The sequence below is a fragment of the Boleophthalmus pectinirostris genome, unplaced genomic scaffold (assembly GCF_026225935.1).
Source record: "Boleophthalmus pectinirostris isolate CB_2022bp ecotype Guang Dong unplaced genomic scaffold, ASM2622593v1 HiC_scaffold_18, whole genome shotgun sequence".
Taxonomy (NCBI): Eukaryota; Metazoa; Chordata; class Actinopteri; order Gobiiformes; family Gobiidae; genus Boleophthalmus; species Boleophthalmus pectinirostris.
In genome coordinates this window covers 23,822,349-23,843,712 of record NW_026571133.1, presented here as the reverse complement: position 1 = coordinate 23,843,712, position 21,364 = coordinate 23,822,349, and the positions used below count along the sequence as shown (strand labels likewise).

The window sequence follows — 21,364 nt, the reverse complement described above, 5'->3', positions numbered from 1 at the left end:
CACTCCACTCTGAGATCTGCAGGGATAGAGGTTTGCGAAAACATGATTGTCATGTCTGTGTTAGATGTGATGTACAGTAAATATACAAAAGTCTGCAACAGTCTTTTTGTAAATAAAAAATAAATAAATAAACAAAACAGGTTGCATACTTCATAAATATTTACATTATTACTATTCATATGCTATCAGTTCCCAGTCTTTTGGTTTAGGAACAATATTTGAATGTGAGACTGGCCATTGGTGAGTCTGGGCATTCCAAAAGGTACATTTTCTTTTTGTGCTCTAATACTGTTGACATGAATAGGTTTGAGATGTTGTGGTATTACAATATAATACCATTTTTATCCTCAGCTTTCTAACAAAAGAGGGGTTTGGGCATGGTCTGATATTCAAAACCTTCTGCATACATCACGGATAAAGACAAATTATGGTGGCATTCTCTGGGTGAATATAAAATTGTATTTGCACATTTAAAACATGTCAACTTGCAGGCTAGACCAGGTGTTTGTGAGGCATTGTAGTCACCAATAGCCATTCACTTTTTACTAATATTTTGCATATCTTGATTTGTTCTTGTGTTTTGCAGCTTCATCAGCAGCTGCTGCTTTCTGTTGCCTTTTGTATTGTTTGTCCTTGGTTCACTCAAATGGACCAGCAAATGTGGCAGTTATGAATGTCTCAGACACATTTTCAGCATGAGTCATGTACATGGAAGACAAAAAACGGCACAAATTAGAAACCACAAAAGACAAATTGATTCATGAATAACAGTTTTCAGTCCAGAGTGCTTGATTGTCCCAAATGTTTTTTTATCCTTTAATTTTGCATTATAACACATTTTTTGGATGCAGCGTGTGTTGGTATTTCTCAGTCAATTTCTGCAATTATATTTCACCATCATTTTCAAGGTCATTGTTAATTTCAACTACAAATTTAAGTAAAATTTTGATAAATGTGCTGTAGTACATTGCATCTTTGGATCTTAACTAGCCAACAAAATGTCCAGCAGATTTTGTTTATAACACTGTTGTTTTGAATGACATGGAGATCACATTTGATGTTTAAATCAATAGCCTATAGACTGCACATGTGGTAGGCTTAAATGTAATTGCAGATTACTAACAACAGAAGACTTATTTAGTGAGAGATGTGTTTTATGCAATAGTTTAAAATCCAGAGTAACCATTTCATAACTGGGGAAGGAATGTTGAGAAAAAATAGGATGTTTTTGGTTTTTGTTCTCTTGAAGCTGGCAGATAAAATGTAAGTGTTTTTTTCTTCATTCATTCTGTTGCTTTCGTCACTATTGACATCATAGCTGGGTTTGATTGTGCAGCTGAAACACCATCTGCAGTTATTCACATTGCACAAACATTTATTTTTAAATACAAATTGCAGCATAAGTCTTAATTTAAATTCAGATTTTTACTGTTTAATCCTTAGTTTGCACATCGTTCTCATCGTCTAGTGCTCTAAATCTACAGTCTAAATGATTATGAAGCTGCTGTTATGTCATGTCTGTATAATATATTCCAGCTACTAATTTCACCATCTGCTTCAACTTACATGTTGTATGTTCTTGACTTATTAAACTGAGCTTAACACACAAAAGCAGTGTTGTAATACAATATGTCCCTTATAGTGGAGAGAGAATGGCACTTCTGTGGCTTTACTCCCTGTCGCAGCTTGTTTCCAATCCCTGCAGTAGGCATCCCATTATGCATCCTGAATAAATCCACTTCACCTCGACAGCTCAACAACACTCCTCATCTATGAGCTCACGACTGTTGAATGTATGTGTGTTTTGTAACATGTCCCATTCTATATCCACACAAGGGAGTATCGTCCTTCACATGAACACATTTAAGAAAAATTGTATACAGAACAATTAATACAGATGCACCTAGAGTTCTTATGTAAACAGCATACTTGTGACGGAAATGTGACTTATCATTAATTGTAGATATAGTACTTACATTAAGCAGTCAGTCCTCTCTTGTAGACATCTGCTCTTGGTGGCGGGGCATTGACTCACATGGGGTCGACAGAAACTCCTCTCCAGCCCGTTTTCTTCTCGAACTAAGTGTGAAATCAAAGGCAGAGTGACAGACGAGTGCTGGTGATGATGGTGAGCAGCTCCAAGAAATGGTTAATCCATCTCTCTGCAGTAGCAACCAAAGCTTGAGTGCTCTAGAGAGTTAGAGAGAGGAAGGACAGGAGAGGTTGAAAATACTGAACCTGCAAAGCTTTATGGGAACACATTTGTTATTTCTTTTCATTTAATGTTGGTTTTCAAAAGGTGTGAGTGTGAAAATTAAATAAATACAATAAAAAGACACAGAAGTACATTATCTTGCTTGTCAATGACATCTCCATGACAACCATGAAGGAGACAGAGCTGCTGCACATGTTGTAATTTTACAAAGGAAATTGTTCATTGTGGAGGTGTTGAAGTATAAGTGCTGTCTGTCAACCTAGATCTTTGTAGAGCTAACATCTTTTCATTATTTAAATTATATTATAATTACACTGTTTTAAATAGCCTAACTAAATTGACAAAATAACAACAAATGTGATAACAAAAAATATGATGGATTGTCATTGTGATTTGTGATGCTGCAATCAGATTTCTTGAGATAAATTTTCTATAATGTGCTATAATAGACTTTAACTAGGTTAGATGTAGCCATAGTAACTAAGTACAATCTGTTATTTGTCTCATCACCACTAGAGGTCAGCACTTGATCACATTTTATTTTTTTTTTTTTTTTTCAACAAGATCCCGTGCCAAAATTATTTCAAAAGTTACTCTTCGAGCGCCAAGGTGTCTGCTGTGTCCAGTAAGTAACACTTGACCGCCCCTTACACAATATTTAAAAAATATATAAATAAATAAAAATAAAAATGGATACTCAGTGGCCTACTCTTTACTTTAAAATGTTTGAAAGACAAGTTTAAAAAACAAAACATGCGTTTATTATCGTCAGTATTTTGAGATGCAATCTCATAATCCCACGGGTTTTATGAGCAGACAAAAGAAAGCCTTTGCAGACATACATGGACTACATAAAAAGATACTGCAGGGTTTCAGATGACTTCCTGCACATTTTGTTGTTAATTTACCTCTCAGATATTTGGAAGTACAATATAGGCTAATCAATAGAAAAAAAAAAACTGTTCCTTGCCCGCCATTTGGGAGTATGACGTGCCTTCTGTGTTAATGCTAGAGCTAATTGCATCAGTTTGAAGTAAAACGTTCAATTTATAATCATTTGGTTAAATTGGCGCATATGGCCCCCGAGCCACAGTTTGGACACCCCTGCTCAGGCCTGATGGCCACGCTGTATTTTCTTTCCTCCAATAAGGTGAATAGTCATAGGGGCTGACACTGGATTGCTGTGTATTAGCCAACTCTGACAACAAAAGTCACGGTACATTTATTTTTTTTTTTACCATTTTAGACGCAGAGGCTGTGGTGAGATTCTAATAATATTTATAAAACACGTTTAATCTTATCTTAAGCTTTTGTCTCACTAAACGTCTGTGGTTGGATAGTAAGATTTTGAAAAAGGGCTATGCAAAATAAACTTTTATGAGCGTTCAACTATAACCAATGTTCCCTCATCATTAATTTACTATTGTAGTTTAGTAGTATCAAAGCCTGATCTCGTCAGTGTTTCTTATTTAACCAGGCTTGTAGAAACAAAGCATAATAGCCTGTAATTTTTAAAGTTGGTCCAATCTATTTAGTCTGTTTGGTCCAGTTCAGCAGAGCATCAATCCTCAAAAATTTCACTATATTCCTTTCGTGTCCAAGCAATACTTTGACATGCAACCCACACTTGCTGAAATTTGAAGCATTTATTTGTGTGCTTAGTTTGAACTAAGCTGGATTGATCACTAGACTGATCTGTGAGTTTCCGAAGATTCCCAGCAGGGACGAAAGGCATTTCTTGTCATAGCCCTGGTCAAGCAGTGGTTTATGGCTGGTTTGGGCAAAGCCTTTCCAGGAGTCCCTCTTGTTGTCAAATGTTATTACACAACTGGATGTCCAGTTGTTGAGGGCAGTGGGTTATCCCGGTCTGTAGTTAATTCGGAAGACAGATAGATGATATGCTGATTCAGATGCCTTTACACAATACTAATAGTAAGCTTTAGACAGCCAGGATTTACACACATTAATATGTTAGCATAACTGATTAGCCATAGCTAAACATGATAACAGAACGCCAAAAACTGTTAAGTGTTTTTAGCTAAGAATCATGTCTTTATCCACTTGATGGCGCCATTTTGCGATCTCGGCCGCACTTGACTGCAAAGGAGAAGGGCAGTGTGTGCTGATCAAGAGCCTATATCGCCACTTGCGGCTTTAATTAAGCCCATTTAAATGCTCTGTCTTTTATTCACAATCAAGTGTTGGCTTCACCTTACATGGACTGTTTAGTTTAGTTTAATTTAATTTCACTCAGCTCACTCAGCCAGCCCATGATGTTGTACGCTAGGTATTTTCATGGCTTGCATGCAGTCTAACATAAGTGCAAGCAGTAGGCTATCACTCACCTTCCCTCTCTTTTTAGGCACAGACTGTCTATCTCCTGATACAAACTTTGCTCCATGGGGCTGGAGCGTAGAATGCGCTGCGCACAGCTCAGTAAGGCGGGGAGCGCGGGACCTGTCTCTTTAAGTTAGTGTGAAAGCCGATTACGGCTGATCTCGTCGTGATTCTGTTTTCACCGTCTGTTCTCTGTGTCTATTTTTTGTTGCGCGACGCTGACAGGACTCTACAACTCTATCCCAGAAAGGGTGGGCTACTCCTCCAGAGGGTCTTGTCTAGTGCACGTGCACTCTGCCGAAGTTTGGAGCATGGGTCCACTCTGAGCGCACGGATGAGCGCGCGGATGAGCAAAGGACTGATTTGCACAGCACTGTGGACAACACAACTTCTTCCATAGCGAGCCTGGATTACCTACACAACAAACGAACATAGACCTATTGGTTGATTCCTTGTTCTGTATCTCACTTTTAGCCATGTCCGTTTTTATCAAAAGATAAACACGTCACGTGTAGTTTCAGGTCAGAAGTCTACGAGTCCTGTGTAAAGTTGGCACCACGCTGAAACTGAGTGAATTTTCGGTGAAATGCAGAAGAGTGTGCGATACAATGAGGGGCACGCTCTGTATCTATCCGTGATTGCCCGAAAAGAGGGAACCAAGCGGGGCTTCTTGAGCAAGAAGACCACAGAGAATGGTCGCTGGGCTGAGAAGTTCTTCGCCCTCTATCAAAATGTGCTCTTCTACTTTGAGAACGACCAGAGCGCCAGACCGTCGGGCATCTACCTGCTGGAGGGGTGCACGTGTGAGCGTGCGCCAGCCCCAAAAGCGTCCGGGATTGGCAGGGACCCACCCGAGAGACAGCAGGTAGACTTTGCACAACTCAGGGACATTCACGGGGGTATACACTTGACGCGTTGCACTCTAAATTAGGCCTTAGGAGTCTCCGTTTTTAGTTTTTCCCTATCACTGTGCTAAACATATGCAACGTAGCACGATTTTTTTTTCTTGAATTCTTTCAATCAAATAAATCCCTGAGTTTTGTTTTTAACTGTACAGGCTACTAATATGACCCAGATTGATGTGTTGCTGCTGCCAGGATCAGCAGCTGGGGCAGACAAAGTCTCCGAGGGACGCTCATTTGCCTCTGAGCCACTCAACCAACAAAAAGGCCTAAACAGTTCATACAAATTATGTGATAGTGTATCAAACATAGAAAGAAATGTTTAGCATTTTGTAGCTAAATTTGCAGTTTACAGTATTAGTGCCCTTAGGACCATCGTTCTTTTGATTTTGTAAATACATTTTACAAATATATATTAACCTTTATGTAACAAATAGTCTGTAAGTTTTATTTTATTTTTTTGTCAATTTTGAGTGCCATTTTTGACTCTTATGTTACATCTGCTCTTGAAGTGGTTCATGGTCTTTTTACTGGAGCGTGGTTAAGATGAAAGTGCAGACAGGTGCAGTGTATTTGGTGTGACAGCATGACATTAGAGCTGCAGGGGTCTGTTTGTGCTCCCTGTTTCTGAAAATATGGTCTAGTGCTCAGTTCAGAAAAAGCCCTATACCTGTACAGGGCTTTCTTCAGGATGGTGTTGTACAATCATCAAACAGACATGAAAGTACAGATGAGCAGACACTGTTTGATCTCTGCATAATGAGGTCCACAAAGAACAAGAGGTTTAAAAAAGGATTGCTATCAGATAAAACACAAAGCAAGATCAAAGTAATTTATTGAAATAAGTTATTTTCATTAGTTTTTTGATAGTACACTAAAATGTTATTATAATGTATTTACTGTGACAGATTCAATAAAAGCTGAACACTATTGAAAAATGTTATGTGTTGCTTTTGAAAGAAGCCCAGGGGCCTAATATTTGCAGAAAACTGAAATATGAACTGCTAAACTAATACAAGAATGCATGCATTTCTGAATATGTTTTTGGAGGTCTAAACAGTGCTTTGATTTGATTGGGATATATAGGTTATCTTAGAGTCTCAGATTCAGTTTAACTCAGTGCTCAGTGCAGTGCTAAGCGCTTTGTGTTGCATATTTGTATTTTTCATACAAATATAAATTCTGTAAAAACACAAATTGACCAGGTTTACTTGTTGAACTCAAATCATAAAATAAAAAATAACAAAATCTTGTTACTGATGGCGTATCAGGCTGATTTACAGTAATGTTCAGCACAGTTTTGTCACAGTTCATAATCATAATAACAAAGTACTGGAACATGTAATGTTATAAAAACAAAACAAAAAAAGAAAAACATATTAAACAAAAGTTGTAATATTTTGCTCCAAGAAAAAAACATTTATGAACTTTGAAGTTTTTGGCTCTAGATGATAAAAACAGCATATTGAAAAAGTATCAAAGTAAACAGGTATCATTTATATACCCAGACCTTTATTATTTATAAACAAAACATACAAAACATAGACATGAGTTGGCAGCAGGACTGTATTTGTATTTGTATGAAGAGTGCCGGTGCTCTGGGATGCTGCTGTACTTGACTAAGAATAGCATCCTTGCTGGTCCTTTTGCCTGCGGACTCTTGTCTGAATATCAAACTACCACAAACAACCAAGCACAGTAAACTCATAGTCACTTAACTCATCTTCTTTTTAAAGAGTTTATGATAATCTAACACAATGCATAAAATGCCTCCTATTTATTCATACACTGATACAGTGAATACATTGACAGATCTATTCAAGAATTAAATGTGTGAAAACAGGTTGTGCTCAATGCTATTTATCAATATTACTACTACTGACATGCTACAAATGCATCATAAATATGCAATTTAATTCACAAATAAGTAACAAGTGTTTTTTCTTTAATGATCCTCAACACATAGACATAAGTAATTACAAGCTACAGTAAATAATCTCGAAACTCGAAGCACTTCAGGTAACTGCAGTACAAAAGTGTGTTGCAACACTGTAATTTCCCCATTGAGGGACAAATAAATAAAGGCTTATTTTACCTTAACTTTACATTGCTGATAAGCAACATTCAGTATACATAGTTGTGGATTGTATTATCTAAATTGCAGGGATGTGGAATTATTCTGCTCCACATCATCTTTTGCCCACTGCACATGGGTATTTGACTCCTAGTATCTTGATGTTTGGTTGTGCTCTGTGGTGGGCCCTGCCTTACTCTTTGTTATCAAGTCATTAAGCGTGAGTTTCTGTTCAGGGGAAGTCACATTAGCAGTGCAAGGAGGTCTACAGGCCCTAGTGATTACATAAAACATCCCTCCCCCATACACATACATGCACACACACACACACACACACACACACTCACAAGCCCTTAAGCCTCTCTGGTCCGGCACACGCTCGCAAGTGTCTCTCAGCCGCTTATCGTTACATCATTACTACACAGGCCTACTTTCTCCCAGTGTTAGCCTTACCATAATATCCCTCCTTTTCCTTTAAAATCAACATTTTGTCGAGTAAGAGAAAGTAAAGTGCCTTGGTGCTATCATGCCAGGTTCAGTCCCACTGAATTAGGGTGGGCGAACCTAGAATACAAAATGATGAAAGAGATAGATTGGTTTCATATGTAATATGACTGTATGGGAAACAAATCAATGAATGGGAAGAGCCCAGCCTTAGTCAGTGGTTCCTACACTTCCAAGTAACACACTTCCCCTGAAAATATATCTATACATGAACGGTCCTCATGTCGTATCTGAACCTAGAAGATCATATGTACCAGCATGGGGAGTTTACAGATGGATGAATAATTAAATTTACTAACAGCAGTATCACATCAGGCTAAAAGATATTAGTGTTATGGTAAAATATTTAATTGGCTTTCACCTATTGACAAGTCATAACCTTAGTTAGCATCATATTTCACTTCAGTATAAAAGAAATACAGGTGAGTTGGTTTTAGACTGTGGTATCTTCACAATCTAGGCCAGTGGTTTCCTAATCGGGAACAAGGAACCCCAAGAGCTGATACTTGAGCATAAACATATTTTTGGCATCATGCTGACAGACAATGTGGCTGTATGGTCAAGTATGAGTCAGGTTTTGAACACACTAAAGAAATAAAATGAATGAATAAATGAATGAAAGCAACTGTGATCAGCAAAGGTGAGGGTGGGTCAATGCAAATTATTATGATACCGTTAAAACTGATTGGTCATTTCAGAAGGTCTTAATAGGAGCCTATAGGAAGTTTGCTTAAATATTTTATGTTCTTTTTGACAGCACTATTTCCTGATTATTTTTGGCCATGATGGGCAGAAGCCTTTGGAGCTTCGGTCTGAGGAGGAATCCGAATGTAATGAGTGGGTGGAGTGCATCCAGCAGGCAAGGTTAGTGAATCTGCCCCACACATAAAATAGGCAGCTTTTTAGTTCAGTGTGAAAAAGACAAATAATGTTATTTGAACTGAATTATCTTGTAAAGATTTTCCTTATTTGAATATTATCAACTCTCATACTTGTAGCAATAGCACCATAACCTTCATCTGAGTGTATGCATATCATATTTAGGCCACACTGGTGCTGCCATATAGCTAAAATAGTTACATCTCAGACTTGTTTATGCATTCAAGCTCTCTCTGGTCACCTCTTACTATTTTTATTTGGCAAACGCAGAATATTTTACTCCTTCTTAGAGATTACATTTAAGAAAATGGAAATAGAAGAAAATGTAAATAGTTAAGTCATGATTTATACAATATATATATTGAGGTTGATGACACACAAATAACTACACATAGTTTAAACTACTGTGTGCATGCTTTAGTTACTCAGACATCATCATTGAGCGCGAGATCCTGATGCAGAAGTACATCCACCTGGTGCAGATTATGGAGACGGAGAAAATTGCGGCCAATCAGCTCCGCACTCAGCTGGAGGACCAGGACACTGAGATTGAGAGACTAAAAGCTGAGGTATGGCTAACATGCATTACACACATGCTAGCACATGGTCACACTTTAAAATCCCTTTATGTGTTGCTATAAGGTAAGACTGTGCTGCATAAAAATAAACTGTTGTGTAGGAGCACCCACCCTCAGCATGCAACACAGGGGTCTCTTTTTTGACGTTTATGAATATTTTACTGTCCAGGGCAATGCATTCATATAAAATTTGTTGTTTCAAGATTGTAGTGCTGAACAAAACCAAGGAAAAGATGTTGCCTTGCCAGAATAATCAAGAAGAGGAAGACCCCGATATTAAAAAGATCAAAAAGGTAAGTCACCCTGTAACTATGCCCTGTATAAAAAATCTTGCATAAATGGTATACATTGTCTGGGCAGGTCCAAAGTTTCTTGCGTGGCTGGCTTTGCAGAAGAAAGTGGAAGATAATTGTCCAGGACTACATCTGCTCCCCTCATGCAGAAAGCATGAGGAAGAGGAACCAAATAGTTTTCAACATGGTGGAGGCAGAGACTGAGTATGTCCACCAGCTGTCTATTCTGGTCAACTGTTTCCTCAGGCCGCTGAGAATGGCTGCTAGCTCCAAGAAACCTCCAATCAGTCACGATGATGTCAGCAGTATCTTCCTCAACAGGTAAACACACAAGTCCCTCTGGCATGTAGCAGTTAAGTCAATTAAGTTGTCTAATAACTTTCTCCTTTCCTTAGTGAGACCATAATGTTCCTACATGAAATCTTTCACCAAGGTCTAAAGGCTCGTATCGCCAACTGGCCAACTCTTGTTTTGGGTGAGCTCTATGTAATTTGTATTTTTTTAGAACTATACGAGGAAGAAGAGTCAACAACTGACAACAACTGACAAGAAATATATTTAATATCTATGTGAATTGTCTGAATAACTGAGCGGATCTCTGCTACACTGTGACTATGATAAACAAGTTAACTTGTTTTATCTTCTTTTTATTTTCAACTTTCACCTTTTGATGCTTGTTTTCAGCTGACCTGTTTGATATTCTCCTACCCATGCTGAACATATACCAAGAGTTTGTGCGTAATCACCAGTACAGCCTTCAAGTTTTAGCAAACTGCAAACAGAACAGGGACTTTGACAAACTTCTCAAACAGTATGAGTCCAATGCTGCCTGTGAGGGCCGTATGCTGGAGACCTTCCTTACATATCCCATGTTCCAGGTAGTTCCCACATGCAATATCTGGCACATGCTAACCTTTGTCTTCGCAGTACTTGAATTTATTATCACAATTTATTTATGTCATATTAAATTATATTGTGACGAGTGAGTAATATCAGGCTGTTTCTCTTTTTAATGTTGCAGATTCCTCGATACATTATTACTCTCCATGAGCTGCTAGCACACACACCTCATGAACATGTGGAGCGCAAGAGCCTGGAGTTTGCCAAATCTAAACTGGAGGAGCTGTCCAAGTAAGTGAATATTTTAGGTTACAGTAAATGTTGGTGTGAGCTTTAAGACAAAGTGTTGTGTTTATAGGATGATGCATGATGAAGTTAGCGACACTGAGAACATCAGGAAGAACCTGGCCATAGAACGAATGATTGTAGAGGGCTGTGACATCCTGTTAGACACAAGCCAGACCTTTGTAAGACAAGGTCAGCAAATTGTGAATAGGTTTTCTGGACATTTTAACACTTTTTAAATGCTGATTTTGAAACAATTTTGCAGGTTCATTAATCCAGTTGCCATCCAGCAGTGAACGAGGCATGCTCAGTAAAGTCCGTCTGGGTTCTCTGTCACTTCGTAAAGAAGGAGAGAGACAGTGTTTTTTGTTTACCAAGCACTTGCTAATCTGCACTCGCACGTCAGGAGGAAAACTTCACCTACTCAAGGTTAGCCTCATATACAGTATGAATGAAAAGTAAACTGTATGTTACATTTTCTCAAGGACACATGCTGCTAACTGGATTTTTATCCAACAGCAAGGGGGCACACTGTCCCTGATTGAGTGTACTCTAATTGAAGAACTTGATGCCAGTGATGAGGACTGTAAGTACTGGGCACATCCTGTTGTTTGAGGCAATTTAACTTTTTTCTTTATGTCATTTGTTTTCTTTACAGACAATGCAGCAGGTCAGGGGTTTAATCATTTACAGTTTAAGATTGTGGTGGAGCCCACTGATGGACAGGCTTTCTCTGTGGTCCTATTATCTCCTTCTCGTCAGGAAAAGGCTGCCTGGACCAGTGACATCAGCCAGGTTGATGGCCTAATTAAATCAAATACAGTACTGCATTTAGACTGTACATGGAACCTATTGTGTCAATACTATATTGTGACAAAATACTATATCTTTCAGTGTATTGATAATATCCGATGCAATGGTTTGATGACCAGTGTGTTTGAAGACAATTCTATAGTTTCTGTACCACACATGATTAAGTAAGTGTATCTTTGACAGAAAACAAAAATAACTGCATATAACTTCTTAAACAAACAATATTCCAATATTCAGATCTGATACCCGGCTGCATAAAGATGATGTGGACATATGCTTCAGTAAGACCCTTAACTCGTGCAAAGTCCCTCAGATCCGGTACGCCAGTGTGGAGCGTTTACTGGAGCGCCTCACTGATCTTCGGTTCCTGTCCATCGACTTTCTCAACACATTCCTGCACACGTACAGGATCTTTACTACTGCAGCTGTGGTCATAGACAAACTGGCCTGATATCTATAAGAAACCATTCACCTCAATACCAGTGAGGTATGTGTTGCCAAAAGTTTTCCCAAGCTCGTGTACTCATTCGTCATCACATTTAATGTTAAGTCACCTCACTGTATTTGTCCCATCTCCACTGCTTTCCTTCGTGTCTGTCATTGCCTCAGGATAGAGCAACATTCCTGTGATCGTCTTTCTGTTATGTCACTTTGTCCTGACTACAGTCTGAAGATCTCTCAGCTTGCCCTGGATCAGTCTAAGTACAAACTCTCACAAGGTCATGTCATTTATTTCACTGTGTACGGCAAACTGTTGTTTGTTTCCGTTACAGGTCACTGGAGTTGTTCTTTGCCACCAACCAGGGAGCGTGGGGAACTGATCCCTTAAACAATAAATCTCCAAGACTGTGCCGCAAATTCTCCTCTCCTCCTCCTTTGTCCATCCCCTCTCGGACTTCCTCTCCTGTGCACAGCAGAAAGCTCTCCCTCAGCTCCCCAATCTGCCCCAAGACAGTAGCCCTGGATCTGACCACCACCCCTTCCTCATCAGCAGCCAACTCACCCACATCCAGTCACTGTCCAGGCATCTCCTCCCCTCCTCCTACAATGACCAGAACCCCCTCTGGCTTCTCTTCTCCTCCACTCGCTGCCAAGCGCTCACCCAGCCTACCTCAAGCCTCAGGGATGTCCTCTCCACCCCCCTTCTGCACAAAGGCCCCTCTGGACCTCAGTCGTGGTCCCAGCTCCCCAGAGCTCAGCCCATCTGCCGGGGAGGACATCAGTGGAGAGCTGCCTCGCATCGATGCCTTCTGTGGGAAGCTAAGGCGCAGCATCCGCAGGGGTGGGAACCCACAACATAATCACACTATTATCCACATGACTGCACTACATTTGTTTACATCCTGCCAACAAGCATTTACATCCAAGGATGCCATTTAAATTCTACTGTAATTTATTCCATTTAATCAGTACTGAATAAATGTTTAGGAGTTTAAATTTAATTATTAATGCAAAAATATACAGTATATGTGTTATCCGTAAGAGGGCTTTCACTATACACTCTTGCTTCCTGTGCACTTTAGTAACACATAATGTGTCTGCACACAGCTGTGCTAGAGTCAGTATCACTTGACAAGTTCATTCCTGAGACTTTGGTGAGCAGTGAGTCTGGTGACGTATCACCCTGCCGCTCCCCTTCTACACCCAGACACCAGCGCTACAGACAGGGAGGAGGTAAGTCAGTTTTTTACAATAATAATTAAACAATAAATACAATAAAATGAAAGTACAATCTTCAAAAGATTCACTTTATTGTTGCAGTGACTTCAAGTGACAATACTCGCACAGTGTCACCAGCTTCAGCATTTGCCATTGCCACTGCAGCTGCCAGTCACAGCAGCTCCCAGGGTAAACAACACACTAGTGCTATTGACACAATTACTACCACACAAAAGTGACTAAACATTTTTTTCCAAAATATAGATAGCATAGTGACTTTTGGAAATTAGACGTCTTATCATTAATTCGAAACTGCTCTTTTCTAGGCTTTAGCAGCTCAGAAAAAACCTGTGATAAAGAATTCATTATTCGCAGAGCTGCCACCAACCGAGTCTTAAATGTTTTGCGGCACTGGGTCTCAAAGCACTCCCAGGTAAGTTAACATAAATGAGCAGTTGTGGCCAGTGTTCCTGATCAGTAGCTGTGAAAGGCCTCTTCTGGGCCAGAACTTTACCAGGACACACCAGGTGTGGTTCTTTTCTTGCATGCTTGGTGTGTTCTTGTAGAAAGGTCAACATCCTCCCTAAGATACTAAAACTAAGCCATAGGGTCCTATTTTGCCCCCGAACTTAGCACTAGCACTAGCGTTAGCGTTAAGGAGAGGTTGTGTCCAGGTCCGTCTGTACTTTGCCTCATTACCAGGCAGCAAAAAGGGGGGTGGGGAAAAGTTATATATGAGTACAAGCAGCTCTGGAGCCCCACAGTGCAAGTACACATCAGTAGAGGCATCAGGAATACAGAATTTTGGATGTGCTTGACAGAGCTTGCCTAACACTCCATGTGCACATGCGCCCCTCTCACACACATGCACCCCTCTCACACACATGCACCCCTGTAAGCCTGTGCACACACACGTCAACCTTTTTAATTTTCTCTGCGTTCCTCCTTTCTTTTGCCTCCCATTACGCAGCAGACCAGTGTCGATCTCATGTGCTCCCCATCCCACAGCAGACCCGCTGAGCACTGCTCTCCCCCACGTACTTACCTGAGCTATGAGTGTCCAACACTGCTACTGCTGACATTCTCATCTCAGGGGAGTCCACTGCATTTGGTCTCACACAGGTGGATGTCTCGCTGATTATGGAATATGTTTATTCTCATATAAATGTTTCTGATGTTATCGTTTTGCACACAGATATGAATTAAATCATTAACACATGGGGAGGGTGACTGCATGACCCGCATTTGTCCCGCACAAGTGACTGATATGTGACGTGAGTGCACAGAGCCAGATGCGCAACTGTCTGTACAGAGCAGTGCTCATGTGCTTTATTCATCTCTTGTACTGCTGAACAAAGCTCTACTGACCGCTACTTTTGAGAGAGCAGCACAAAAGAGACGTGCATCTGCTCTGCTGTCACAGCCCCGAGCTCAATAAATGTGTCCCTGTCAGAGTTTAGCTGCTCCACGGCTCTATAGTTCTGATGGTAGCCTACCTACTGGCGACTAACTTTATAAACGTAGAAACTGCCTTAAGAGGCACAATGGAAATAAGAGCACAAAATTACACAAAATTAAATGGAATTGGTAACAGAAAGGACACAAGGATGTGAGGAAATCCGACAACGCAGCAATAGGACAGCAGACATGGTAAGATAAGATAATCCTTTATTGTCTCCCGTGGGGGAAATTTGTCTTGGGACAGGGGGTAACATGCTTTGTCAAAAAACAAGACAACACAACACAAAGCACCACATAAACAAACACCATAGGAAAAAAATAGATACAAGATCAAGTGTGACCACGAGTGATGCACCAACAGGACCTTTAAATCATTCTTTACAGGCAAGCCCTTTGCATTCTTGTATTCTATTAGTAATTGCACATTCCCTAAGCCTATGTGCAGTTTTGATTGCACATTCCCTAAGCCTTTGTGCAGTTTGATTGCACATTCCCAAAGCCTTTTACATTTATTTTTTAACTGCACTTTCTGAGATTAGCAAATTAACAGCTAATGGCACAAAATAATGTTTAAATCTGTTCAGTTTACAGTTTGGGACCCTGAACCTTCTGCCTGATGGCATCAACTCAAAATGACTGTGAAGAACATGGGTTGGGTCACTGACCACTTTCCTGTCTAGCCTCAAAAAAATGCCAAAATGAGCTAGGGGCCACACCCATTATTTTTACCTGCTCTTTTAATCAAGGTAAAAAAAAACCCTGTGATTTAAGTTTGACTGACAGGTTACCAAACCATGTTAAGAAAACACACTTTAGGACATCACTGTAAACGGCCTCATGTGAATGAACAGCTTTTGTACAGTTCCAGATAAAACCAAATTATAGAGCAGTGCTAAGTTGATACAGGAAGCGGGCGAGGGGCTGTGTTCTGCTGCAGGAGGGCATCCGGACGACACACGGACATCCAGCACAGCACACGAATATGTTATGAATGTTAAGCATTTATAATGAAAGTATAGATGTGCCAGAAGTTTTGAAATAGAATATTTCATGATGAATGAAATGACTTAAAAAAAATTGAAATGTAAATAATAATTTTTTAAAAAGCATTAACATGTGATAGGTGGGTATGATTTTACATTACTTTTCAGCATCTTTATTTCAGACTGACAAAATTCAAGTTGAGAAATTCAGGTAGAAAAAACTCAAGATGCCAAATTCAGATTAAAAAAATTCAAGTTGAAAAATCCATGTTGAGAAATTCAGATAAAATAAACGCAAGTTGCCAAATTCAGATAAAAAAAAAAAACATTTGAGAAATTCTGATCAAAAACATTCAGGTCAAAGTTCACCGTACATTCTGTTACTATGGGAACTTGCTAACACCAGGGGGCGCTATGCTCATAAAGGCCAAAAAGCAGAGGACGTTCAACATTCTCGCACACCATGAGCAACCAAGCCTTAAGTATTTTTTAAATTGACTGTGTTACTTATGGTTTACTGGTTTATGTATTCATAACATATTAAACTTTAGTTAAGTCACCTCAGTTACGAAATCAGGTATTTTTATTTTATTTTTTTAGCAATTGTTGGGTATAGCAGTACCCAACATCTAACACTTTTTGTTAGACTGAACATACCATGATTATGTTTTCAACTAGGCTATTTGGAGCCTGTTTCCGTGACTTAAACTGCGATGCCGGACTTTTGCGCCTCATACGGACTGATCCTAGGACCGAACCATGATTAAAACTAGGGGTGTCAAATTATCGCGTTAATTGCGATTAATTAATTACAGTCATATTTAGCGCGTTATGTTTTTTAATCGCGTTAATCTCATTTTTAATCTCTAACTTTAGTGTTTCTGTATGTGAGTTTCTTGATTATAAAACCTGTTTTTATGTGTTGTTGGGACAACAACAACACACACACACACAAAACACATTTATAAATTTTTTTATTTCGGTAATTCCACTCATTGCCGGAAACCCACACAACGCGCGCAGTAACAGCGATGTAAACATTATGTTAACGTTGGCGGCATCAGTCGCACAATGGACGAGGTCAAAGAGCCAGTAGAACAGAGGCAGCAGCGCACAGGTAAAAACACATTCGTGTCTTGGAAATTATTCTCCCGACGTGAAATATAAAAGAAAATAACAAATATAAAAACAACCTGCATAGGCTCATGATGTCTGCACTACTGTCCTATAGTGACCTGCCACATGAGGGGACACACACACAAACACACACAAACAAACACACACCTTCATCATCGTCATTACCCTGAGAACGCGTGGACCACGTTTCCTTCCGTAGTTACTGCGCGGACATCGACGTGCTGCCGTGAGCCGCGTGTGGATCGTGTTTTCTCGCGTACGCGGCGTAAACCGCGCTTCCTCCTGTGCGCCTCTAAACCAGAACTAACACCAAGACTAAAACCAGGACTAATCCAGTCCAGGACTAAACCAGGACAAAACCAGGTCTAAACCAGGATTAATCCATTCCAGGACTAAAGTAGGTCTAAACCAGGTCTAAACCAGGACTAAAACCAGTGATCTCATATATAAAGCATTTCTCTATCAATAATATTTTTAATATGGTTAAGGAAAGACTGGACTTTTTATTGTCTTTAAGTAGACAAAAGTTATTATGTTCAGATTTCCTCGTCTTTGCTACTTTACAACAAACAGTTTCTTATTCATGGAGACTTGGGCTCAACAGCCAAATTGGAGAGATTTGTTAAACAATAAATGACTTTATAAAGTCACTTTTTTAAATCTATATCAGTCTTTTGATCTGCCACAATAATGTAATAATGAATTTAAATGAAAATACCTCAAATTGAAGGCTTTTCTCAGCAATTTTTAGGTGAGATTAAAATTAGATTAATTAGATTAATTAATTACAGATCATAATTAATTAATCTCTCAATTTTATTAATCGCATGACAGCACTAATTAAAACAGGTCTAAACCAGAAGTGAACCAGTTCTGAGTGTCGGGACGGGCCCGGGTGTGCGCCCGCGTACACTGTCGGGTGATCAGGATTGATATTAGGTCCTGGTTTAGACCTGGTATGTTAAAATTTAATATACTATGAAAACATAAACCAGAAAACCATAAGTAACACAGTCAAATAAAAAAATACTTAACGCTTGGCTTATGGTGTGCGAGAATCTGAAAGTCCTCTGCTTTTTGACCTTTATGAGCATAGCGCTCCCTGGTGTTAGCAATTTCCCATAGTAACAGAATGTACGGTGAACTTTGACCTGAGTGTTTTTTATCTGAATTTCTCAACTTGAAATTTTTTTCAGTCTGAATTTCTCAACTTGAATTTTGTCAGTCTGAATTAAATGTAAATTATATGTAAATAGTAATGTAAAATAATACCCGCCTATCACATGCTAATGCTTTTTTCCCCCAATTATTTCCATTTTAACAATTTTTTAATTCAGGTTATTTCATTTATCACTAAATATTCTAATTCAAAACATTACATGTTACACATCATTTTTTTGTGGACTATGTAGTTTGTTTTATTTTTACAATTTTGGCAATTCTGAAAGCACCACATCACGTCCTCAGTCTGCTCCACTCCACCTGATATTTGGGCACGGCACACCTCTTGTTTAGAGCTCCATGCACACTTGCCCTACTGCTAAGATTCGGGGCAAAATCGGCCTTATAATCTTAAATATTCTTCCTATGCTTTTAACCCTGACTCTTTGAGTTCAGGATGGTTTTAGCCTACCTCATCAGAAAACCAATGTTTATATGTAAAAATAACTATTTGGATCTTGCTGTTTTTATTTCTTATCTTTCTTATTTTTTCAGGACTTTGAAATGAACTGTGAACTGAAGTTTGGAGTCATTTGTCTTCTGGAAGAAGTGCTTAAAGATCCAGACCTTCTGCCTCAAGAGCGAAAAGCCACAACAAATATTTTGAGGTTTTACAAAAAAACAAAACAAAACAAAACACTGGTACAGATTTTAAAAAGAAAATTTGAATGACTTAAAACTCTGTCCTTGGTTTTAGTGCTATTTCCCAAGAAGATCAAGATGATGGCCAGCTTAAGATTGAAGACATACTGCAACTGGTCAGTAGGCTTCAGTGGCCAGAGTCATTTGAAGCCCACATTAAAATTCTACTCAATTCAAGTAGTTGACAAAAGTACATGTTTTTGACACAGAAAACCTGTCCCCTACTTCACTTCATTGTGGTAAGAAAGGTACTTTTTGGTAACACATTAAAATATCTCATCACTATTACACTTACAATTGATTACATTTAATCAATTCTTATGTTGAGTTACTCTAAAATGTGTTTATGTTAGAAGCCATACTGCAGTGAATAGTTCCCTTAACCCTGGTCTATGGGACCAAATGAATTCCACTAAGCACTGATAGACTAAGGGCTATTAAGCTGTATAACCAACCAAGTTGTTTTGTAATTTTAGGCAGAGAGTCCCAGGACTGAATGCTTTGAGTCACTTTCTGCTATGGAGCTGGCAGAACAGATTACACTGCTGGACCACATAGTGTTCAGAAGTATTCCTTATGAGTGAGTATCAGGATTGTGAAGATACAGTACCAGTAACAACTGTTTTATGCTATGCCCAAATATACCAAAACCCTAAACAATAATATTTTCAAATAGCATTAAAGATAATATTCTCATGATGATAATTTACGCATCGAGATCATATAGTCCAATATTTAAAGGGAGTTCCTGGGCCAGGGCTGGATGAAGACTGACAAGTCAGAGCGCACCCCCTATATCATGAAGACTAGTCAGCACTTCAATGAGGTAAATCTTTTACATAAGATTTCACAATAATAACATTGTAATCCATAGTACATATGAAAATCAATTACTATTTATTATTGTAGTAAGCATTTAGTCGTTTCCTTGGTTTACCTGTTTCCTATTGGTTACTCTTAAATCTATAAGACCTGTTGCTTGCAGATGAGTAACCTAGTGGCCTCTCAGATAATGGCCAATACAGATGTGGGTTCCAGAGCTGGCTCCATAGAGAAGTGGTTAGCTGTGGCAGACATCTGTCGCTGCCTCAACAACTACAATGGTGTGCTTGAAATCACATCTGCCCTGAACCGTAGTGCCATCTACAGACTGAAAAAGACATGGACCAAAGTCTGCAAACAGGTTGGATGTTCTCTATGAAGGTTATGAAGGTCATCAATGTATTGTATTGATTTGTTCATAAATTATTTTGTTATTATTATTTTTTTGTTTTTAGACAAAAGCACTCATGGACAGACTGCAAAAGACAGTATCATCTGAAGGAAGGTTTAAAAATCTCAGAGAAACACTGAAAAAGTAAAAAAGAAATACTAAAGAATTACATTCTTTAAGCGCTAGTTTCTAAACAACAAAACAAAAGCTATACTCTTTTTAATCTGTGTGCAGCTGTAACCCTCCATGTGTCCCATATTTGGGCATGTACCTCACAGACCTGGCATTTATTGAGGAAGGAACACCTAATTTCACTGAGGAGGGTTTGGTGAACTTTTCCAAAATGAGGATGGTAAACAAAACAATTGATTTTGCAGTGTTTATTGTCTCAAACAGATCTATCTAATTGGTTCTTTGCTCTTTGCACTAGATATCTCATATTATTCGAGAGATCCGTCAGTTTCAGCAAGCCCCTTACAGGATAGAGCACCAACCAAAGGTATGATAAAGTTATTGTGGCTATTATGGTATAAGAGTATTTTAGTTAATGCAGGGAATATTTCCTAATTTTCTAGGTGACACAATTCCTTTTGGATAAATCGCTGGTAATGGATGAAGACACACTCTATGAGCTCTCATTGAGCATTGAACCTCGGGCTCCTCCAAGCTGAGAATCATCAGAATGCACAGCAAATTCACATGCTGTACTGCAAAGTGTCACTCATTTGCACTACCTGTAAGGATCTCAGGTGAAAATGTGCCTTTTTGAATTCAAATTGAATTTCAAATCATTTTTTGTTTATAATACAAAAAGATATACTGTCTTTTAAGTAATAGTAATAGAATATTATGTGATCTTGGAAGTAAAACTTTCTGTAACAGGGCATTATTTTAACTCCCTCTCAGTATAATTTTATTAAATATGTTATATATGCATGATCTGTGGAAGACCTAACAATGTCATGACATGACATGTCATGTCATGCCATGTGAGGCTTTTTTTGTTGTTGATAATCCTTATACAGATTTTTTAAATTTACATCTGAAGGAATTTAAGATACTCCTATATATAAAATTTAAGTGATGCTTAGAAAACATTTGTAAACTGTATCAGACAATCTGATTCTAAAACATGTTTACACCTTCTCTCTTCTGTAGCCAGGCTTCACTTGTATTTTTGTTTATTTGATATGTAAGTTTTAACTCCATTCCTATTTTTAAGTATTGCTTTCTTACTTCAGTGTCACTGTTATTTATTCATTATAATAAATATTGCTATTTCCTTGCACAGTTGATAATAAAAGCAAATTTAAAAAAAGAAAAATATT

The 21,364-nt window shown here is 38.7% G+C and overlaps 1 protein-coding gene across 1 annotated transcript; it reads left to right on the top strand.

The window, feature by feature from the left end:
* The first annotated feature begins 4,674 nt into the window (after positions 1-4,674).
* Positions 4,675-21,352, top strand: rasgrf2a (Ras protein-specific guanine nucleotide-releasing factor 2a). Its single transcript, XM_055154018.1, is given in 30 exon segments — positions 4,675-5,417; positions 8,790-8,896; positions 9,333-9,480; positions 9,693-9,782; positions 9,850-10,103; positions 10,178-10,257; positions 10,467-10,660; positions 10,804-10,913; positions 10,981-11,099; positions 11,173-11,336; positions 11,427-11,493; positions 11,566-11,702; positions 11,802-11,884; positions 11,958-12,168; positions 12,170-12,207; positions 12,330-12,422; positions 12,494-13,002; positions 13,269-13,394; positions 13,482-13,568; positions 13,706-13,812; positions 18,677-18,789; positions 18,879-18,939; positions 19,033-19,062; positions 19,300-19,403; positions 19,565-19,649; positions 19,809-20,006; positions 20,101-20,180; positions 20,271-20,388; positions 20,467-20,535; positions 20,612-21,352. Coding segments are annotated over 30 exon segments (3,957 nt in total). The 5' UTR covers positions 4,675-5,138; the 3' UTR covers positions 20,708-21,352.
* Positions 21,353-21,364: the final 12 nt, after the last annotated feature.